At 37.9% G+C, this 25,029-nt stretch overlaps 1 protein-coding gene across 3 annotated transcripts in view; it reads left to right on the top strand.

The window, feature by feature from the left end:
• TINAG (tubulointerstitial nephritis antigen) overlaps positions 1 to 25,029 on the top strand; it is a 98,932-nt gene that overhangs the window by 43,071 nt on the left and 30,832 nt on the right. For all 3 annotated transcript variants that reach the window (XM_084752269.1, XM_084752268.1, XM_084752270.1), the window contains exons 7-9: positions 1,609 to 1,789; positions 3,851 to 3,896; positions 6,629 to 6,752. In XM_084752269.1, the coding sequence (XP_084608395.1) occupies positions 1,609 to 1,789; positions 3,851 to 3,896; positions 6,629 to 6,752 (351 nt within the window). The remainder of the gene's footprint in view (positions 1 to 1,608; positions 1,790 to 3,850; positions 3,897 to 6,628; positions 6,753 to 25,029) is intronic.

Here is a 25,029-nt window from a genome sequence, read left to right on the forward strand (position 1 = left end):
CCATTTATGGTACTCAAGCCTATAACATCAGTGCTTGGATTCAGAATATCCCTGGCACTCACTGGCCAGACAGAGGAAGCCATCAGTGAGCTCTAGGTTCAGTGACAGACCCGGTCTCAAAGACAGAAAGAGCATGGAAGAGGAAAACACCAACTTCAATTTCTCCTCCATGTGTGTAACTATGGACAGCAGCACCATCATGCATGCACATGTGCACACACACACATGATACACACACAAATTTAATATGTGCATATTAAATATATTAAATGCACAAACTGGCATCACAACCCAGCTAAATCTCATTGCTTTTATGTGCTTAGACTACTATAAGAAAATGCCATAACCAGTATACATTTTGTTCTGGAGTTTGCAAAGTCAAAATGAACATGCTGGCCAATTCAGCTTATCAGTGCTCTTTTCCTGACTGGCAAATGTTTACCCTCTTATAGCATCCCCATATAGTGGAGAAGTGGCTTATTATTTTTATGAGGAGAATAATACCCTTTCTAAGAGGTCCATTCTCATGACCTCACTTAAACCTAAGTATAGATATCATCACCTAAGTTTTAGAGATTCAACATATTTTAAAAAAATACATTTCTAATTAAAATAGAATTATATCACCTTCCCTATTACCCTACTCCCTTTCCTTCCTCTAGCCTCTCCACTCAACATCTCTTCTGTGCCCCAACTCTCAAATTTATAATTTCACTCTGATTATTTTGTTACAATCATTTGTGTGTGTGAAGGTGTGAGTGTGTGTGTTGTATGTATATATAGTTTTACGGACAAATATATAATCTTCTGAGTCTGTTTTTGTTGTTTTCCTGTATAAGGTTTCAGGACTCATCACCATGCATTGAATAACCAATAAGAGGGTTGATCCCTGAGAGAGGCTAATTCATCTCTGCCACTTGTTTGTATAGGTGTATGGCCATTTTGGCTTGCATATTTATATAGCTAATTACATGACTTTATTTCCATATTTTCTTCTTTTATTCAATAAGGTAATGTTAAATTGGGAGTCAAATTTTAGAGCCAAATCTTTTGTGTGCTTAGTTTCAAAATATACCAATAATAGTATAGTTTATATGTAATATACAACTTGCAAGTTTTTAATCTATAAATTTTAATATTAACACTTATATTCTTTCCCCCACAGTACTATGAACTAGACATATACTCAATAAAAATCTCAAGAAAATGGATAGGTTAGTGGAAGTGTCAACAAAATTTTAAAAATCTATTTTAACTCTAAAAGTTAGTTAGGCTTTTAGAATATTCCATCAGCAAATAATCAGATTAATTGTCTTCATATTAATCCGGTTTATTCTAGGATACTTTTCATCCTCAGGAAATTATATGACAAGTATGAACTTATCACAAATAATTGAAGAATTAAAAATCATCATAAAATTGTAAGAGCGGGGAGGATTATAGTTTTATTAAGCTGCTGCTCAATGAACGTAGGTTCATTGACATCTTAGAATTATTCAGGAGAATAAACAGAAAAATTCACAAATGTTTAGGTCAGAAAATGTGATTATAGACAGGATACCATGGCATTTTCCTAAAGACTGTCTTCTTTTTTCTTATTCTTCTTAGACTGGTATCTCATGCATGCTACCCACTTTTCAAGGATCAAAATATTACCAATAATATCTGTGCTATGGCAAGTAGATCAGATGGGCGGGGAAAGCGGCACGCCACAAAGCCATGCCCCAACAGCTTCGAGAAATCCAACAAGATTTACCAGTGTTCTCCCCCATACCGGGTCTCTTCCAATGTAAGTATAAATAGCAAGAGCTAACAAGGACGCCATCCTCAAACTATTAGCTCTGCTGTTATGCATACTATTTTTAAATTATTCAAAACTATTACAGACTAACAAATGTTGTTTATAGATATGCTTTTCTATTTTTACTTCCTTTGTGTGTGTATGTAGTGTGTGTGTGTGTGTGTGTGTGTGTGTGTGTGGCGTTTGTGTGTGTGTATGTGTGTGTCTGTCTGTCTATAGATGAATGTACCACACATGTATGTGGAGACCAAACAACTTGGCAGTACCAGTTCCCTTCTTCCATCATGTGTATCCTGGAGCTTGAACTCAAATTCAGTCTTGGTGGCACTGTCTTTACCTACCGAATATCCCTGGCTTGTTTAGATAGAGTTTTTCATTTTCTTACAGTGTCTGTTAAAACTTGCAGTTTGATCAGGTTTTAAATTGTTATAGCAGCAACGTAAAGGATTGGCTTAAATTTTAAAATACCTTCTAAAATATTGTTTTTAATTATGGTTTCTAAAGTATATGTGAATGAAACTGATAATTACTGTTTGGTGGCAATAGTATTGATTTCATGCCTTAGTCCACGTATAAGTGAACCTTGCTTTGGGAAGAAAAGGCTGCAACTCCAGTTTGTCATGCTTCATGCTGACCCAGTTTTAACCTAAACTCGTCAGGGACTCATGTAAGAAGTATATGAACCTTTGGTTACTAGCAGTTCTTTCTAGATCACAGTACAGTGTTCTTGTTCCTGTGTACTTGGATGTATGCATGGTGGACCTACAACTTATAGAAATTGGTCTCTTGCTGGTATTTAATCTTCTACTCACCCATAATGATACTGATACATGAGGCCATTTTCTTTCTTTTTTTAAATTTTATTTTATTAATTTATTCATATTATATCTCAATGGTTATCCCCTCCCTTGTATCCTCCCATTCCACCCTCCCTCCCATTTTCCCCTTACTCCCCTCCCCTATGACTGTGACTGAGGGGGACTTCCTCCCCCTGTATATGCTCGTAGGGTATCAAGTCTCTTCTTGGTAGCCTGCTATCCTTCCTATTTGGGCCCAGGGGTCCCGCTCAAACTATGGTACCAGCCAAGGACAATACAGGCCGTAAACTTCAAACTCCTACCCAGATCTAGCCAATGGACAGGACATTCTCCACAGTTGAGTGGACTGTGTGTCTGACTTTCACACATACTCTGGTGCCTTATATTTGACCACGTCCCCTGAATGGGGAGACCTGGTGGCACTATGAGATCATTTTCTAATGTCTAGACATATCATGCCTTCTCAATGTTCTTTACTGGCTCAATTGACTCAAATGACTATTGACCTTTCAACCTGTGGAAATGTCAACCAGTATTCCTGGCCTATGGCTAAACTTTGTGATGCTTCCTTTTAATGTCAAGTGGGATTCAGCCCCCTATTTCTTTTTATCAATGGTCCTTTAAGATTGTCCCTATAAGAAAACATGTTGTATGATATTATGTTAGCTGTTCCGTTGTATGTCTATACCACCAAGATGTAACTATCTTAAGGATGATGAAGCATCAAAATTTGTTTCTGTCACAGTTTGTAATACATACTTTGTGCTGAATGCACACAGAAAAGAAAGAAAGAAGAATAAATGAATGAGCTGCCTCCCTACTGAAGGGACACTGAGTGCAACATAGCAATAATTGTAATGAAGTTGTTGAGCCTCGCTCATCACTTGCTTGGTGTAGCTGCTTTTGTGATCATAAGAGAAAATGAATGTACACTAAATAACAGTCTAACTTGCCTTTACTATTTTCTTTATCACCAGATAAAGTTACTACATTTTCTTTCCATTCCTAAATTATTGTAATAAAAGTCAATGAAACAAATGGGCATATTCTGGTTTTTAGCAAGTTCATCAATACACTGTGGTGCATGAGACTATTTCAAAACAGGACTATAGTTGACTGCAAGTGGGCAAGTCACTGAGGATTGTGTAATCACTAAATGGATTGCAAACCAGACCATATTAAACACCAGACATTTGCTTTCACTGATGCTCATGGATATATCTCATTCCAGGAAACTGAAATTATGAGAGAAATCATACAAAATGGACCAGTCCAAGGTAAGCTCAGTTTTGAGTTCCTATAGTAAACTACCTTATATGATAGGACATCAAAGGTGCTTAATAAAAGAGAAAATCTTACATATATTCATAAAGGTTCAACACTTCAAGCCTGTGCAGTCATAGAAGTTTAGCTTATCAATGTATATCATGAGCATCCATTTTACTTTAAGGAGATAAACTGGCCTATGAGTTGAACTCTTAAACACTAATGATGCATTTAACGAGGGTTGGCTCAGTTTTTTTCAGAATTATTATGGACTTCCTGACAGGTACACAGGCACACTCATTAATTCAGTGGAATTCACATAGACACATGGACACATATATGAATCACACATAAGGTTATTTATTTAATCATTTTCAGCTTACATGGCTTTAGGAGTGCATTGACAAAAAAATGAGCATTACGAGAAACAAAGTAGATAGTTTCCTTTCTATATTAGGTCAAGGAAAAATCAAATAAACTAGGATGACTTTTGTGTTTTACAAAACCATTTTAAAATTTGACCTATCTTGTAAATTTGTTAATGGTAGTAAAGAATTGTTAAATAATATAATTATAGAGTGGAATGGTAGATATAGATTTTGCCTTTAAGGTATATATGAACCTTTTTCTTTATTGGAATGTGTTAATAAAGATAAATTCATAAAATGTACTTTCTGTATAACATTTTCCATGAAGTGCATAGAGAAACAAACCAAATGGCGTGTGAAATGGGAATTCAAGCAGTGAATAGTGAAGGGCCTGAGTATAATTCCAATACAGTAGGACGTAAATTATAAACAACTGTCATGCATTTGAAGGACTGTTGGCTAGTTTTTATTTCTGTATTTCTGAATGTTGATCCAATTAGTATTGACATAGAAGGAATCATGGATTTTAATAACTGCTGAAATCATTTATCAAGAAATCAAAACTTACACTAAACACATCTACAATTTAATTTAATAAATCTTGAAACTTTACAACCCATTGATGAGGCTCTTTTCTTCTTAAATGTGTGAAATTTGTTGGCTGTTGTAACTGTGCGAACTCATATATCGTTTTATTATGTGCCTTTTTTAGTGGTGTCTGTGAAACAAATATGAAAGACAGAAGACATTTTAATTAAAGGCCAAACTTACAGTCCTCACTTTGACATTTTCTTCTTAAGTGGTTTTAGCAACTCATTAGGCAACAAAATTGGTTTAAATCATCCTGAATTTCCAAATCATTGTAATACTAACTCTCCAACCCATGCTCTGGATCAAAAGTGCCAATTTTTAAGGGTATAGAAAACTGAAGTTCTCTTTGTGCCCATATATTATTTTTTATGAATTCACATAATGATTAGAAATAGAAAAAATGTAAAGCCATAAAATAAGAATTCAAATCAGCAAAATATCTTTTGGAGTTGTTGAGAAGCTATTGCCTGCCAGGCTTACGCAGTCTTAAGAATGAGCATGAACCAGGCCTTGTGCCTTCACACATCCTACAGCTCTGTGCAGTAGCTTGCTGCATGCAACTTTCCACGGGTTAGTGTGCAGCGCACCTCCTTACACACTTATAAAGCTTGTAGATTCATCTGCTCCGGATTACTGTCAGAGACTGAAGGAAGAGGCTACCTTTGAACTACTCATGATGGCCTCTTCTCCTTTGCTTTATTGACAGTTTTATAGCAGTGATCAACCATTTTATTCATAGTACGTAAAGCAGAGCTGAGTGACGAGAGCTAAATGAGTCAATGGTTATATAAAGAGGAAAATCACTGAGAATATCTTAATATTTTTGTGAATGAAAAGAGCACTATCTGGCTCTTGCTGTAGACACAGTTTGATTGTCTGCTTGCTGTAGCCTGATTTAACTTACAGCGTTTCTGTCTGTCTTGGGACAAAAGAATGTCAAATGGATTGAACCTTGAATAAATAACTCTGTGAGCGTTTCTCCAAAACCTTCAGAAAGCAGAAATTTGCATAGGGTACAATCTAAAAAGTCTTAAAAACCCTGTGGGGATGTGCTTTATAGAGGATAAAGGAGACTCAACTTCCAATGACACATTCCCCAAAAGGCCCTGAGTCCTAAAGAATGGAGCTAAAAACAGAACAGGAAAAGCCACATTTCCCTCTGCAGCATGATCTGCTTCTGGTAGGATCTAGCAAATGCCAGTGACCTTCACTCGGACTTTATTTAAAACACATGTTTAGCTAAGATAGGCAGGCTTTGTTCTCAGCTACCACGTTATCCATATCTAGTCCCAATTTTTTAAAAAAACACTAGCCTATGCCTCCTGAGAGAGGTTTAAATTCTTCAACTTGAATTGCACGAGCCCTTGCACAAAGCACCACGTGGACCGGAAAAGACTACCTAAGTGCGGAACGAAGGAGAATTGTATGACGCGTGGGCTCGGGCTTTTAAAGAACGCTGCACAGACTCATCTCTTGAAAGCAGACAGGATTAAATCCCGACAGAATATTCTTTTGCACATGGTTTTCTATTAGAACTCAACAAAGAGAGGTTTGAAAGACATTTTAAATATAAAACATGTGCACAAGTAACATTCTAAGTAGTTGACGTTTTTTTAAAAGAGGAAGAAAAGTTTGTAATTAGCTAAAAAGAAGAAAATTAGGTGTGCTCCCCTTCTTAGACCCCACACTTCACCACTTAACTGTTGATTGTTCTGGGCGAACGTCTGAGATTTTGAAGAGGCTTTTTAGTAACTGTGCTGCTTGTCCTGTTGGGTTTATTTCAGCCATAATGCAAGTCCATGAAGATTTCTTCTCTTATAAGTCAGGAATATACAGACATGTTGTCAGCACCGATGAAGAATCAGAGAAGTATAAAAAACTTCGGACACATGCAGTCAAACTCACTGGGTAAGGCGGTTACTTTAAACCTTTATTACTTGGAATTTTTTCTACTTCTGGAAAATGAATTTGAGAATAAGAGAAAACAGCTACATAGCAATGACTGCTTGGTTGATTAATTGTTTTGAGTATTCCGTCATACTTTCTTTGAGGCTGTATATCTGATATCTCTGGTTGCCTTGGATAACTTATTTTCAGCTGTGCATCCTTCATTTGCATTTTTATCATTAATTTTAGAAATCTAATTTCATATATCTGTATTCCACTGTGACTAGCATTTTCCCCCATTTTTTCAGTTCATAAGACCTTTTCTTTCTTGGAGTCCAACTGCTCTTCAGATGTTGTGATAAATTATTCGTTCAACTTGACCAATATCCAACTGACCCTCTTCCAACCTACATATCCTGACTTAGTTATAACACCATAGTGAGTCTTTATGACTACCTTTATATGCACACTTCAGTAGTCAGAGATGTTTACAGGAACAGATAGCACAAACATGTGACAATGTGTTCAATAGACTTATATAAAAATAGGAAGAACAGTTTTCTTCCACCCGAGAGGCTGACAACCCAGTGGTTTCTTGGTCCTTGATGCTGGGTTCCTCAGCACTTGGCATAGACCCACAGTGGCTGTCTCACCTCAGAGAAGACTAGAACCCAGTTGTATATTCAGTCCACAAGGCTGACTGAGTGCTTCAGCAGTTCTAGTTTGGGCCCTAAAACTTGGATGGTTCCCAGAGAGCTGGTTCTCAGTCTGTGTTAGAGCCTGGATGCTGGCTCTGATATCAGCAATGAAATCCTCAGTGTTACCACCACCACCACCATTGTCATCATAATCATCATCATCATCATCATCCTCATCCTCATCCTCAGCAGCAGCAGCAGCAGCGATTGGATAAATCAACTCAGCAGCGAGCAGGAGGGCTTAGCAGGCAGGTAGGAAGATAAAAGGCAATCATTTTCCTTTGGTCATGACCTCTGGCCTCTCCTTTTGAGCTAGGGCTGCTGCTGAAGGAGCTGCCTACACTTGCATGGTCTTTCTGCATCAATAAGGCAATAGGATAACTCTTCAATTGATGTCCCCAACTCAATGTGATTCTAATTTGTGACAAGTGGCTATTAACACCAAACAGAATGGACTCTTTTTTCTTGCCTGGATCATCATATTATCCAGTCAAAAACAAAAACAAGAAATATTTGTAAAAACTATGTTGCTTTTACTTTGTATTATTTTATAATGATAAAGTTAAAATGAGATATCTTATGCTACCAAGCAACTACCTTTAGACACCTGTTCTCCTTGTTTTCTCTTTATTCAAATGACTATCGAAATATCATGGGTGCTCCTTCCTGCTCTCAAATGATAATTTTATGTTTGATGTCACTGAAAAGTTTGAAGTTATCAGAACACATTTCCTGGAGTCACAAGTGTCATTGTCAGCATATCTTTATCTTGCAAAATGTACAGAGAAGCTGCCTGCCCTGGTCCCTAAATTTCTTTTGGAACATATGGCCTCACCCCCCCTCCAGCTCTTCAGAGACTCGCTGAGGTGTTATTTCTCTTCTCAGGATTTGATTTCATTTGAGTAAATGCTCTTATTTTTCAGAGCTTAGCTTTTAGGACCTCTCTTCTTCTTCTTCTTCTTCTTCTTCTTCTTCTTCTTCTTCTTCTTTTCTTTTCTTTTTCATTCCTTTTTTTTTTGGTTAGTTGGCTGGTTTTTGTTTGTTTGTGTGTTTGTTTGAAGCAGGGTATTTCTGTGTAGCCCTGGCTGTTCAGAAACTCAGTCACTCTGTAGACCAGTCTGGTCTCAGATTCAGAGATCTGCCTGCCCCTGCCTCCCAAGTGCTTGGAAATCTATACTCTTTTTTTATACTTTTATTTTATTATACATGTATAAAACAAACTATATACAGCAGGGAGGACCATGTGACCATCATGAGAATAATGAGTTCTATACATGTTACATTCATAGTGACTTGGCCATCTGCATTCGTCTTGTTTGAAGTAAATGTTTTTCCTGTCTTGCGTCTAAATTTCCAAATGAGATTCAGTAATTATCCTATCTCAACTCTAATAGCTTAACTTCTTTATTTTGATCTAAAACAATCTTGCCCCCTAACCAACTAAACTTGGTTGTAAAACTATACTAACTTGTCTTTAATGCCCCTCAAAGACTTGAGAAGGAATAAAACTTAAATTCCTGAGTGAACCAGCAGCATGGGTTAGCTGCTTCTAAATTGTACAAATTGACTTAAGACAGTTTACTGCCTGACCAGTCACCCAATACATTTTATAATGTTTCTTCACTTTTCTTTTTTTTCAATTGTTTGAATATATAGGGTTTTATTTTTCTCAGACATTTATTTTATTTTATTATTGTTGTTTCTTTTTCCTCTCTCATTCTGTCTCTCGTTGTAGTTTCCAAACCCTGGCCTCACATCTTGCTCTCCTTCCCCTACTCTTCCCATTCATTCGCTGGCGGAGTCAGTACTCTCTGAACTCATTAATTTCTGGCTTTCAGCACCAGAGGAAAGCTGACGTCAGCTAAATGACATTCCCAGGTTCAGTAGCTCTTCTGAACCTCAGGCATGCATATTCTGTGCTCAAAGCAACATCTCCCCATGCAGAGAAAGGATGCTCCAAGCTTAGCACTTCCAAAACAGGGCTCTGTCTTCCTCTTTCTCTGTGGAGCAGCATCATTTCCCCCCACTGGACCTACGAAAACTATCCTCCTACATGCCCAGGCTGGAAACCATGAGATTATCCTTTATTCCCTCCTCACAGCTCACTTTCAGTATATCACAGCATCCATTGGCATATAGTCAAAGCCAAGTAATATAAGACTTTTATTATGTTTCTTTTTTAATGTATACATTATATTATTACACATGAATAAAATAAACTACATATAGCAGGGAGAACCACCAGACAATCAGGAATTATATAAATGTTACACTTATAGAGATTTGGCTATTTGTATTTGGCAAACTTGAAGTAAACATCTTTCCTATCTTGTTAGGTCCAAATTTCTGAGTGAAGATCAGTATCTATCATATATCGTCTATTTTAATTTAAAACATCTATCTTGATCTAAAAACATCTCAACCCATAACCTACTAAGCTTAATTGAAAGACTAAACTATCTGGTCTTTAAGCCCATCAGAGATTTGAGAGAGAATAAAACTTAAATACCAGAGTGAACTGGAAGTGCAAGTTAGCAAAATGAAAAAGTGACTGAGACAGTTTACTGCCTAAATAATCACCCAACACTCTGTATAATGCTGGAGCATCACCTTTAGCCTTCTGGCCCAATGTATCTGACATATATATATATATATACATACATATATATATATATATATATATATATATATATATGCACACACATATATATATATACACACACACAAGGCAGGAACTATGGAGAACATGCCTACCCTTCCTTGGCAGAGTTTGGCTGTCGACTCTGTCTGCATCTAAACTTGTCTATTTTAGGCAGAATTCTGTCTGTGGCAGAAATGAGAACGTTTTGCCCAGTGGCTTGTTTGCCACATTTGAAGCTAACTCCATAAAGAGGTACTTTGATGCTCATCATCTTCTTTGAAGCAGGCTAGGTGTTGCCAGGAGTTAACTTGTCTTATCAAAGAATCTTTAGAATAATAAAAACATCTTTAAATGCCATATTCTGTAGGTCTCTGAGGCTTTTGAAGACCTTATTTAACTATTTTACCTTATATGTTTATAGAATCATATCTATTAGACCCAGAATATATATTCTTGTGATAAAATTAGTCTAGTTTTTGACACAACCATGATTTGTATCAATATACATAATTTAATACCATTGAATTTTAAAATAACCTTATTTGTGAGTAACAGTTAAGGCCATGAGATGAGGAGTAGATTCAATAATCTGTCTTTTGTTCTATCCTCCCTCTATATTTCTATATCCCCTTTCTTTCTTTTCAGTTCCTATCTAATTACCTACAAAAGAAAGATAAAGGAAAAGAGAGACATCCATGAGTCAAACCTAGTTTCCTCTCCGTAAAAGATGAATAACCAACTCCCGATGAAAATAAGCATCTGTAGACCAAGATCTGTAGACCAAGACCAACCCTCCTTTGAGGAAATGGGATGTTGTTTTCTAGAGGTTTCTTCAGGCTGATTTAGGGTGAATAATACATTTGAAGGGGCCAAAAACGGGGGGAGGGATGGCTAAGTAAGCCAGGAATAGCACTTGTGGTCCATTTTCCAAATGTTGCAAAATTACAGGCTTAGTAGTAGTCCTGTGGGGGACTGTCTGAATTTCTGGACCATTTGGGATCAGAAGCTTTCTACAATGCTGTCCTGGAAGCTGTTCTGTTCTGATGGGTAACAGCAACTGAGACTCCTGGGGCTAGAACATGGAGGATGCAGGATGTCAGCATCCAGCATGCTGAGAGGAATGAATCCTGTCAGGTCTAATACAACATCTGTGTCCAGTTCTTTTTTATGAAAACATAATTTCTCACAAGCATTATACAGTTCTAACATTGTGATTGTATGAGATGTGTAGGATGCACAGAGCAATTAAGGCTGGTTTTCTGCTCATTGTATGAGCAGAAGTAAGACATCTGCAAATCTTCCTTCATGCCATACTAAGAATGTCCTCTAATTATATATAGCTCACAGAGAATCTGTGACTAACATGAAGCCTTATTTATGCATAAACCTTTGTAATTCAGCCAGTCTCAGAGCTATTCCCATGTAGTGGGATTAGCAATATTAGTTACCTGTTTGTTCTGCAGTTTGAATCCTTTACATCCCCACTGAAGCTTCCTCCCTCAGCACTTACCAATCCCTCCCCTCCCTCATCCCCTCCCTATCACATCCCCTCCCTTATCCCCTTTCCCTCCCTCCCCTAGTCCTTAGAAAGGGGAGCCCTCTCCCCCTAACGTTTGACCTCAGCTTATCCAGTGTCCTCTGAAATACCTGTAACTTCTTCCTCTGTGGTCTGGCAAGGCTACCCTGCCAGGGTGGAAGTGAGCAACGTTAGGAAGCCACAGTCCATGTCAGAAGTAGTCCCTACTCCACATATTGAGAGACCCACATATGAGCAGGAGGTCTAGGTCCACATCCCACACGGACTTTGGTTGCCACATCAATCTCTGTATTGTAATGTGGTTAACATGAATTAAGTGGTTAATATCCTCTTATGAGTGAGAATATGCCATGTGTGTCTTTCTGTGTCTGAGTTACCTCACTCAGGATGATTGTCTCTAGTTCTATCCGTTTGCCTGCAAATTTCAAAATTTCTTAGTGTTTGATAGCTGAATAGTATTCCATTGTATAAGTGAACAACAGTTTCTTTGTCCATTCTTCAGTGGAGGAATAGCTGGTTGTTCCAGATTCTGGGTATTATGAACAAGGCTGCTATGAATATATTTGAACAAATGTCCTTGCTGTATAGTGGACCCTCTTTAGGGTATAGTCCCAAGAGTGGTATAGCAGGGTCTTGAGGTAGACTTACTCCCAATTTCCCGAGATAGCACCAGATTGATTTCTAAAGTAGTTGTACAAGTTTGCACTCTCACCAGCAATAGAGGAATGTTCCTGCTTCTCTGCATCCTCTCCAGCATGTGCTGCCACTTGAATTTTTGATCTTAGCTATTCAGATAGCTGTAAGATGGAGTCTCAGAGCCCTTTTGATTTGCATTTCCCTGATGACTAGGGATGTTGAGCATTTCTTTAAGTGTTTCTCAGCCATTCGCTATTCCTCTGTTGAGAATTCTGTAACTCTGTATCCCATTTTTTTAATTGGGATATTTGGCTTGATGGTGTTTAATTTCTTGAGTTCTTTTTTTTTTCATTTTTTATTAATTTATTCTTGTTACATCTCAATGATTATCCCATCCCTTATATCCTCCCATTCTTCCCTCCCTCCCATTTTCCCCTTACTCCCCTCCCCTATGACTGTTCCTGAGGGGGACTTCCTCCTTAAGGTCAACAATTAATAAATGGGACCTCATGAGGCTGAGAAGCTTCTGTAAGGCAGGAGACACTGTCAAGAGAACAAAACGACAACCTACAGACTGGAAAAAGATCTTCACCAACCTTACATCTGACAAAGGGCTAATATCCAAAATATATAAAGAATATATATATATATATATATATATATATATATATATATATATATACTTATATATATGTATATATATAGGATATTAGCCCTTTGTCAGAAGTAGGGTTGGTGAAGATCTTTTCCCAGTCTGTAGGATGTTGATTTGTTGTATTGACTGCTTCCTTTGCCTTACAGAAGCTTTTCAGTTTCATGAGGTCCCATTTTTTTAATTGTTGACCCTAGAGCCCGGGATGTTGGTGTTCTGTTCAGGAAGTTGTCTCCTGTGCCAATGAATTTAAAGGCCAACTACTCTTTATCCTCTGCCTTTCCCTGAGTGTTCTAAGTGTCCATTACGTTTCTTTTGTAGCTGGATTACTGATAGGTATTCCAGACTTTACTTTGTCCACTAATTGTATTTTTTATTACAGAAACCAGAGTTTCCCTATAGAACATTATTCAGATCTAGCCACTTACTTGCTTAGAACCCTACACTGGTCTATTTTTCAGAGTAAATCCAAAGTTCTTGGCAATTATTTTGCAAAGGATTGTCTTGCCTCCTATACTCCCACAGCTACCAGATTTCTGATGTCAAATTCTACTCACTTAGGTCCTCCTTCCATCTAAAATCATCCTCTACCAGACACCCAATCCCTCTGTCTTTGCACTTTCATCTGGTCTGCTCAAAGTTGGCTTATCAGTGTGGCTCCTATGGAATCTACCATTTGCTCTCTGCCTTCCATTAATTCTGCTTCTCATAACCTGCAGCTCTGCCTATAGCTTCATGTAAGAATAAATTTCTACCTTAGTGAAATATTTAATAACCCCTTCTTGCTGACATGTATCATCTAGATTGAAGCATGAGACCACATCTCTTTGCACAATGACCTTATGTTACCAAATCATCTACTACAGTGTTAATTCATGATACATGTTTAATACCCTTTTTCTATTGAATACTGACCTTTTCAGCTTCTGTTCTTAGCTAGTTCTCAGTTGTTACTATTAGTCTTTAAATAAGGTAATTTTTAGCTTAAGAATAAGATAGGGAGACATTAGAGGAGAACGCCAAGACGCTCCTCAGCTTTGTTTCAAGTTTGTGGACACTGGACCCATGATCATAAGACCTGTTCTATTCTTTCTTCTTTCCTAGAGGCATGCCTGGTTCTTATCTCAGTTTGCACAAGGCTTTGTGAGCCTTCTAATACATTGCCCACAGGTGTTTTATACCCAGGGCTACTCTTTGCCTATCTTCTTTGAATTACCTTGCTTCATTTCTCAGCCGTGGCTGGTGGGATTTTGGCAACCCAAATGAATTCTGGTGTGGTTTTGATTCTGATCTCCCATGCATAGTTTGGGAAAGAAATAATGTCTGCAAATTGCTTCACTATAAAGATCTTGAGGAAAAATTTCGACACAGTCTCTGACATACTTTCAAAGTGGATTTTGATATTCAGGTTCAGTGAAGAAAGGGTTGAATTGAGTGCCATCTCTCAATGAGCAGTCTTATTCTCGTACAGCACAAAATGAGTTTTTATATCATTCCTTAAAGTTATGCTTTATAGTATGACCGTTTCATTCACTAAAGCTGAAATAAAAGGAATTGATGCTTCAAGTTTGTTTTTCTGGTTTAAATCATGTAGTGAATTTTCAGAACCCGAATGGACCATAAATGGATGCTTCGGTGATTGTGTACTGTGTGGATTTGAGATTCATGATTAACTCTACTTTAGTACCACTCTCCGTCAGTTTGAAACTTCATTTTTCTAATCTCACCTCTGTGTTTCCTGTGTATAGCCTTGTCTTGTCTGGTGATATCATTGGTCTAGAAAAACTTCCTTACAACACATTTTGTGGTACGTGTACTTTTCTCTTTCAGGGCCCCCTGAGTTGTTGGAGCTGCTCGTTGTCTGCTTCTACTGCTTAAGTAGCCAAGGTGGCCATGATGCCCCAACTCTTAGTCTCACTCAGGCTGTGCTTGAAGGAGATATAGATGCATTCCCATTCCACTACTGCCACTGTTGGGATATTCCTTAGACCAGTTGTGTTACTCACAGTAGTGTGTTCACATTTGTAAACCCCCGTGATTTGGGACATTTACAAACTCATCTCCTTTCTGCGACAATTAACAAAACTAACTTTGTTGGTAGGGATATATCTATTTTTTTTTTTTTTTACAAATGTTTTAGGCCATCCGGGCATTGTTGTTGCCCTGGAACAAGATATTTTAATTTCTTTCTCCTGTGGTAATTCCTTATTTGGTAATTACTACATTCAGGAGATAAATGCACCAGTGAGTTAGAGAGTAATCAAGTATCTCAAGAAAGTTAATGTCCCTTATCTAAAGAGTTCAATATGCTTTTGTGAAGTACCTAACAAATTTATCTCAACAAACTGTTTGCTGTCCTTTGTGTAGAAGTCAAAGCTATTAGACTTAATTTACTTGAACAAATGAATCCGAGCTTATATTAAGTGCTTAGCACTAGGGAACAAAAGCTGGAATAATATGCAGTCTCAGTTTTTTAAAATTATGGTTAATTCCCATTGTCACCTTTACTGGATTAAGAAATACCTTGGAAATCAACGCAACCCGTCTTTGGTTGTGTCTGTAAGCACTTTTCATAACGGATCAACTGAAGTGCCCATGGGACATGCCTTTGCTGCGGGCAGCAGCAGCCGTAGTCTGGAGTCTCACCCTGCATGCGAAGGGGGAAGAGTGCCACCATTTTCTTCTGTGCTTCCTGACACACTAGGATGTGAGCAAGTTCTCCCGATGCTGCTGCCATGCCCTGGCCACCAAGATTAACTGTATCTTCTTAAATGATAACTCAATATATAACCTTCTCCCTCGAAGCTGTTTCTTGTTAGACATAGGGTATCAGCCATGAAGATGTAGCTAACACAGAAAGCGAAGCAGATACACCCGCAACTGATTCTATCAGGAGGCAACAAAGGCTGTCTTCTTACTTATTATGCACTGGATAGCCAGGCGCCCTGGTGCAAGCCTGTAATCCTAGCACTCGGGGAGGCAGAGACAGGCAGATGTCAGTGAGATCGATGCCAGCCTTGTCTACAAAGCGAGTCCAGGACAGCTAAGGCTACACAGAGATGCTCTGTCTCAGAAACAAACAAACAAAAACAAAAAACAAAACACACACACAAACAAAAACAAACAAACAAAAATCCCACACCAAATAATGATGGACATATATAAATCTAGAACATTCCTTTTCTAACACTCTTGTTTCATGTATTGCCTTTTTATGCCCCAAACCTCTCCTCATTCTATTTGTGGATGCTGTATTGAAAAAAAATACTTTATCTTTAGGCTATTATTTTCTATCCCACTTATTAGAATACATCACTGAAAAAACTAAGGAATCATTTCGGTTTTACGATGAATCCTAGATGTTGAATCTAAGCAACTTACATCTAAGCAACAACATCAACAAAATGTTCTTTGAGAGTTTACATTCTAGCCTGCACTCCCTATGCTGCCATCACACTGTCTGCTCATGATTTATCTGTGTCCCTGAGATTTACCTTACATCCAAAGTTGGGAATGCACTGCATAAATGCTATTTATTTTGCAAATGTTTCTCAAGAATCGCTGACAGATTTCAGTTATTAAATTCAATATTTGAAATTCTAGATAATTATATTCTAAAGGTGATAAGTATTATTTTACCTTACTGTTATCTCTGCAGAACATAATTTTATTGAGGCTATAGTCTGCATATTGTCAAAAGATAACAATGTTGTATGTCATTTTTATGTTTAACCAATGTTTTATCTATAAAATTTTCTGAATAAATGATTAAGTTCTGGGCTTTATCCATGAGTGAAATAGAGAGAGATTTTGGCTCTCATCAAGTTAAAGGCCTGATAATAGCTAATAACTATTCTAAAACTAAAATTATATTTTGTAAGGGACAGAATACAGACACTAAACTTCTTTGTCTAGAGTTGGTAGTATAAAGAAATGTTTTTGTAAGCTATGAGCAGTAGGCGGTTATCCAATGATAGAGGAGACAAACTAACTATATGAAACCAGAAAGGAAGCAAAAATTAAAATATTCAAAGAAGGCAGAGTGAAGAATTTACAAAGCAATTGCCTCAATGGTTTGCGAATTATTGCTTTTGAATTCAATTTAATTTACCTACCCCCAAACATTTCAAAGAATCTCTTCTGCAAGGTAATAAAAATTTAGCATATTTCCACTTATCATTGTGAAGAAATCTAAGTTTGAGTGAAACATTAAAAGTGGATATAGAAATAACATCATATGGCTTTAAATTGGGCATAAATAGAAGATATCTAGGTATCTCTTAACAATGTATCCAACAGATATTAAAAGATAAACCTAGGGCATTCACAGTATTGTGCTGAGTGCTAGGCAAAGTAAACTAAATCTAAAACAGTCCTTTCATTCACACTGAAGGTAGAGAGTAAAGAAGTCTCTGAAACCCACACTTGCCTAGAACATAAGCCGCTGGGTGTGTACAGACTGGGACACATAGGCAGGGTGGAAGAACCACACAACCTACAGACAGCAGAGTTTAAAAACATGGATAAAATGTAACATACAAAGAGAGTTATAAGATGGACTATAATAAACACAGTCTAGTTTTAATCAGATGAGGGTTAGGAATGCAGCTCAGTCACACGGTATTCACTTAGTAGATGTGAGCCTTCGAGTTTGATATTTGACAACCCCACCCACTGCTAAATAAAGATAAATGGCAGAGTAAGCAATTAGATATAGTGTTCTTAATATAGAAAACCAATGAAAGCTGAAGATGGGTAGTATTAAAAGCTGTAAGAAAAGCATTAAAACTAAGGTGTGAGAAATCCAATGTCTGATGAACAGGAAAATTCCAGAGTGAAGGAACAGGGAAGACTGGCAAGGAGTGGGATGGAGGGGAAGGCGGAGAGGCAGAGAAATATTTTGAGAAACTTGGGAAGATGAAAGTGGTTGGAATCCAAAGAGTATGTGAGCTTTTTTGGGGGGGACCTTATCGTGACACCGCTCCATCAGAACAGTAGATGACAATAGAAAAATGTGCTGTAGTGTTTAGGTAGGGCTATCTTAAGGAAGATCGGCCATTTTGTCTCTATGGAGTATAAGATTAGGTCATCTGTAGAAGAAAGAAGGAGTCCGATTGCATTGTCAGTAATTTGAGGGAGATAAAATGGTTGGCAATGGGCTTCTAGATATTAGGAAATAGAAGAGCCCAAAGAAGCAAGAAGGGATGGTTACCATTTGCTGGTCATGGTCCCACCCTGTTCTCCTGTGTGCCCTCTTGAGGTCACAGACAAGCAGGAAGGAGTTCAACTAGTACCAGTGGTGTTAAGGATGGGTGTTGAGGATGTGGTTATCTCTGTGCAATAAAACATAAGGAAAATTTAATGAAATAGGATAGGAGATGATTCAGGGATTTAGAGAAAGTACAAAGATCAGTGGGCGAGAGGCCATAAAAATTTTACTCCCAGTGATTTCATGCTTCTCTACTTTCTTTTTCTTACTAAAATCTAACAACAATTATGAGAAATGTCATGTAATAATAAGTAAATAATATTCTACAGGTTAAAGATAGTCTTACTGAGTTATTAAACACCATAAGTTTTTACAATAAGTGTTCAAATGTTTTGTCATACCAGTTGTATATTCTATGGTCAGAAGTGCTCTCTGTCTGTCTGTCTGTCTGTCTCATATCTTCTATCATCTATCTATCTATCTATCTATCTATCCATCTATCTATCTATCTATCAATCATCTTTTAATCTCTCACCTATAACTTCTTTATCATCTATTTATCTGTCTGTATATCTATGTATAATCTATCATTTCTTTATCATCTATCATCTTTTATCTATCTATCATCTACTTATCATCTTCTCTATTTATCTATCATCTATCTATATCTAACTATAATTATCTGTTTATTAATCATCTAGTTGTTTTCTACCTATATACCTATCACTTATCAACATACTAATCCACCATCTATCTATATATTATTTGTAGTCTGTCTATGCATATTATCATATAAGTTCACTTCTTAGTAATATAAGAAGTATAAATTGTGGTTGATTTACTAATGTTTTATCCCATATTTTCACAGTATAAATTTAAAATATTTTCTGAACATAAATTATTATCTAGAGCGATTATAAAATCATTTGGCACAGTTTTATCAGGGCCACTAAATTTTTACTATCATGCTATTTTTTATCTCTATCTTTAAAAATAGTAATTGAAAGCTAAACTTGAAATTTTAGACAATGTTATGTTTAATGCCTGGACAAGTCATAATTTGTGAGTACGGATTTTAATTATATTTTTACAAGTTAAATTTATTTATTTATTTATTCATTTCACATCTCAATCACAGCCCCCTCCCTCCTCTCCTCCCAGTTTTTCCCTCCCATCCTCTTCCCCCTTCCCCCTTCTCCTCAGAAGAGGGGATCCCCTTCTTCCCCCACCCCCATACCAACACACCCTGACACACCAAGTCGCATCAGGACTAAGCTCTTCCTTTTCTACAGGAGCCAGACAAGGCAAATACAGCCAGGGGAAAGTCACCCAAAAGCAGGCAACAAAGTCCCTGTGAAAGACAGCCAATGTTCCACATTTTCCCAGAAAATTGAGGAAAATTCTACCTCAACACCCTCCTATACCACTCCCGGGCATACACCCCAAATACATCCCACCGTATCACAGGGACACTTGCTCAACTATGTCCATAGCAGCTTTATTTGTAGTAGTCAGAATCTGGGAAAATACTAGATGTCTCTCAGGCAAAGAATGGTTAAAGAAACTGTAGAATATTTGCATAAGGGAATACCACTCTGCTATTGAAAACAAGGAAACCATGAAATTTGCAGACAAATGGATGGAACTATAAAATATCATCCTGAATGAGATAACCGAGATCCAGAAAGATACACATGGTGTATACTCACATATAAGTGGATATTAGCCATAAAGTACAGGAAAATCATATTACAATCCACAGACCCAAAGAAACTAAGTAACAAGGATGGCCCAAGGGAGGATGCTTAATTAGATATTTTAATGCACACATTTAAAATAGTTGAGTGAACATTTCTACTATGATGATTTAATGAATGCATATAAATGTGCTATTGTAACACTTAGTACAGACAACATAAATTATTTGTGTGTTAAGATGACTTTCAAATGCAAAATAATTCTTTCTCACACTTTTCTTTTTTAATGGGTCTGAAAAAAATACACCTGATTTAAAAACATACTTTGTTTCTTCTTGGAGAACATTTGCTCCGAGACAGATTTGATACCTTTGGAACCTACATGTAAGTGCCATGGATCTGCTGATGCATATTTCCAACGTTGGGTTCCTTACACTTGAGCTGTCGTGGTTTAAGAGTTGACTCCATCATGCAAAGGCTCATAGACTTCATATACTAAGGAACACACTCAGCTTTGGCTCAATTTTCATTTACAGAGGGAAGTTAATTTAAAACTTGTCTTGTATTATTACTGCCTTTTCAATGTTTAGTAAAAGATTATAATTAAATCATGAAATAAATTGAAGAATTAAATAACAATAATAAATACAAAATAAAATGTCTGGAGCTATTTATAAAGTACATTTTAATTGAAAAGGCTCACATTAAACTTAATTATTTCATGTCAACACCATCTCACAGTATGCATGTGACTATTATATATATGTGTGTGTGCTTTGGCTATTTTTTTTTTTTTTGGTTTTTCAAGACAGGGTTTCTCTGTGTAGCCTTGGCTGTCCTGGACTCATTTTGTATACCAGGCTGGCCTCGAACTCACAGTGATCCGCCTGCCTCTGCCTTCCGAGTGCTGGGATTAAAGGCATGCGCCACCACCGCCTGGGTGGCTATTTTTTAAAAAAAATTATCTTTTGGTATTGCAGATAATAAGAACATCTAATATATAAACTACTCACTTTACATTGGGAAATACTAATATCTTTTAACCCTGATGCTTTTCACAAAATTAATTTATTTGGAGTGGTTTTTTTTAGTATAAAGATAATATTTTTGCATATAATTTTCTTGTTTACAAAAGGCACTTTCACATAAATATCAAGGTGTTCATAATGGATTCAAATATAATATCAAACCTCAAGTGGTAGCATAGCCTGTGGTCAAAGACCCCCGAAGAAAAGGCAGAAAGATTGAAAGTTCAAAGACTGACCAGGCTATAGAATGAAGGGAGCCAGGCAGGACAACATAGTCGGCTCCCACCACAAAACACAGGGCATTTGTGTGGGGAGGTAGTGACAGAGCACTTGTGTAGCACGTCCTAGTATTCACTCTCCTACACGAAAAATTAAATGAGTAAACAAAAAGTTAAAAGAAACCTCCAGTGACTTGCTAGAGAAACAAAAGTAGAAGTTAAGAGAAAGTAAATCACACTTTAATAGAAAGTTGGGAACCACTCAGTGTGAAGAAAAATACGAAGTAAATATAAAGTAGAAAATCAGAAAACATGAAATTGAGCTCAAACTAAATTAACACAAAACATACATCTTATTAAAAAAAACCACAATTCTCAACATCAAATTTACAGTAAATAGAAGCTTAATAAATCCAGGATTGTCACAAAACACTGGCTGACATCTTGTTTAAAAGTGTTGCAGGGCATGGTGGCACATGCCTTTAATCCCAACACTCAGGAGGCAGAGGCAGCCTGGTCCACAAAGTTAGTCCAGGATAGCCAAGGCTACACAGAGGAAACCCTGTCTTGAAAAATGAAAAACAAACAAACAAACAAAAAGAAAGTGTCTTATAGTGCAGTTATTATTAATAGTCATTTTAATTCACCATATTAATATTATGTAGTCAGCATTGACTTTTCCAGAAGATCTCCTTTTACTTCATAATAACCCTAGACTCGGCTATAAGTTTTTTTCTAACATTTTAGCTTCTTTACATTATCTGGCTTTCTTTTCTCTTTGGTTATATAATCCCTCACTTCATTTGTTGTGCATGGAGCTCATTCTGTTTTCCACTCCTGTCAATTTTATGAAAGCCAAGCATTCTGTCAGTCTACCAGTAATACAAATTAAAACTCAAGAGAGTGCTCTTGATTCCTGTAATAAATATTTCCAGGTATTAACATTTCTAAAGTGTCTGGTTCCCATTTCCCTCTACAATCTCTAAGGACAAGGAGATGGGAAGCAAAGGTTTATAGAGGTGACTCCTCCTCCTCCTCCTCCTCCTCCTCCTCCTCCTTCTCCTCTTTCTCCTCCTGGTCCTCCTCCTCCTCCTCCTGGTCCTCCTCCTCCTCCTCTTCCTGGTCCTCCTCCTCCTGGTCCTCCTCCTCCTGGTCCTCCTCCTCCTGGTCCTCCTCCTCCTGGTCCTGGTCCTCCTCCTCCTCCTCTTCCTGGTCCTCCTCCTCCTGGTCCTCCTCCTCCTGGTCCTCCTCCTCCTTCTCCTGGTCCTCCTCCTCCTCCACCAGACTCAGTGTTTTCTTTTTCTCAGAAGCCATCCACATTCTGCACTGAAGTTTGTGCTGATGTGCCCAGCTGTGAGCTCTGTTGCCAGGCCTCATCTTTGCTTCACCGAAAAGACTGGTTGTTCTCGTCACAACAAGCAGTCACACTTGCTTCATGGAGATGATGTTACCTCAAGTGTGATAATTTCCTGATTATATCTTTGTCTCTAGCTTGGGATTTTTCAAAGTCAATAATTAAAAGGGGCTCGGAGAGACAGAAGTTAGGGGAGTGTGGCCGAGGGAAAAGACGAGATAGATCGAGGACAGAGTTTGTGGGTGACAGAGTCAGAGCCGTCCAAGGTCAAAGGTGGGTTGTTTTTCAAAGCGTTCTCATTAGAAACCTACATGACTTAAATTTTTAAGAAAGGTCACCCTTTGTAATACTTAGAGAATAGAATCGCGCACTTTAAATTGAGAAGAATCACAAATGGGAAGCCAGTGTGTAAACACCTGAAAGATTTCATGGTAGGCAGGGGTGAAGAGCTGGCTCAGCAGCAGTAAAGAGTGCTTGCTCTTCTTGCTGAACAGCACCTGCATTGGAAGGAGGCCTCAACACCACCTGTAATCCAGTTTTATGATGTCTAACACCCTCTCTGTCTTCAGCGGGCATCTATAATCATGTGCATGCACACATGTATAAAAATAAATCTAAAAGGAAAACTAATAGTACTGCTAGCCATTAATAGGTGATTGAGGTATAGTTTTGACAGAACTGACAGGTGACAGTAGTTTGTTGGATGTTTTGGTGACTAGAGAGAAGACACTTTGACTCTCAAGTATTTTCCAAATTGCACGTATGTACTGATGGGGAGGCATGGAAGGGCAGCAGATGGATGGATGACAAGAAGAAGTTTACAATTAGCCTGCTGATTTGGGGGAAATTCTGGAGCTATCTAAAATAAAAATGCAAGGCAAATTTATGTGGTTTTTTTCCCCCCTGGAATTTAAAACTAGATTTTTAAAACTCCAAAGCAGAAACATTAACAATGACTGACATTTCAGGGAGGGATATGTGGGAACGTTTGGAGCAAGAAAAGGGAAGGGACACATATTGTAACTATATTTTAATCTCAACAAATTTAAAAGCTTTAAAAGAACAAAATCAATTATATGAGCATGAGGAAAGGTTAATTTATTTTCCAAATAAGGAGACTGACAACGATGTGTCTAATGGCTAGGTGGTGGTGGCGCACGCCTTTAATCCCAGCACTCGGGAGACAGAGGCAAGCAGATTGCTGTGAGTTTGAGGCCAACCTGGTCTACAAAGTGAGTCTGTTACAAAGAGGAACCCTGTCTCGAAAAAACAAAACAAAGCAAGCAAGCAAGCAAACAAACAAAAAGATAGCAAGAAAGAAAGAAGAAAGAAAGAAGAAACGTGCTTTGGGCTAGAAATATAGCTTAATGATACAGTGCTTGCCTAGTGTTCAGAGACTCTGCATCTCCATCACCCCATATCCCATTACAAAATAATTTTTTCATCTCAAGGATTAAAAAAACACAGAAAGAAGTTTTTCTTTCCTTTGAGAAACACTTATGAATGCTAGTGTCGAGAGGCATTTAGGAATAGCAGGAAGGGCATTGTAGTGTACACTCTTAACCCCAGCACTCAGGATGCAGAGGCAGGTGGATTGCTGTGAGTTCAAGGCCAGCCTGGTCTACAAAAGCGAGTTCAGGATAGGCAGGACTGTTATATAGAGAAAGCCTGTCTTGGAAAACCTAGAGAGAGAGAAAAAAAATACTGTTGATGTTTCTTCTATAGCCGAAGTCTTAGACATGGAGATCTTCCCTCAGAACAGGAACAGAAGATAAGAATTCAGGGCCCACCCTAAGAGACCCTCCCTTTAAAGGTCAGGTGGAGAAATAGTCAAGGAAGGAAGAAGGAGGCTAGAGCATTTCATGTTGGATAGATCTTGGAGCAAGAAGACTCTGAGGAAGACCAAATGCTTCACAGTGTGGTGTGTAACTCAGAAGCTGAATGAAATAGGTACTGAAAAGCTGTACTTTGAATTTAGAGGTTTGTGTCTTAGAAACAGAAATGGAAAAAGCTACAGTTGGTGTTCACTGGATCCTTTTGTTTGCATATAGCTTTAGAGAAGATTTTTTAAGAGAAGATTCTTTTTAATCTCCATTTTAAGTTATTGTACTTCTTCCATGTGAATTAATTTTTTTGCATTCATCTATTTCTGTTGTGTGTGTGTGCATGCGTGTGTGTGTGTGTGCGTATGTGTGTGTGCGCGTGTGTGCGTGTGTGCATGCGTGTGTGTGGGGGGGGGTGTGGGTGCGTGCGTGTGTGCTCAATGTGCTGAAAGTGGGATGGTTAAGGTGTTATGAAGGTAGTGCTGGAGTAGTGGCTCAGTGACTAAGAACGCGTGCTTGCTGATCTTATAGTGAACTGTAGCTCTCTGTTCCAGACACTGGGTGGCTTGCGATCCCCTGTGATGATAGCTCCAGGGATGTGACACCGTATCCTGACTTCTGTGGGCTCGTAAACTAATAAACATACACAAAACTTTTAAGGCAAAATCAGCATGGAAAGATGGCTCAGTGGTTAAGAACTCTTGTTGCTCTTCCAGAGGACCGAAGTTCGGTTCGCAGTACCCATGTCAGGCAGTTTCTAACTCTCTGTAACTCCAGGTCCAGATGATTCTGGGTTTTCTAAGAA

The sequence above is a fragment of the Acomys minous genome (genome assembly GCF_964271855.1).
Source record: "Acomys minous genome assembly, chromosome: 13".
In the NCBI taxonomy this organism is placed as follows: domain Eukaryota; kingdom Metazoa; phylum Chordata; class Mammalia; order Rodentia; family Muridae; genus Acomys; species Acomys minous.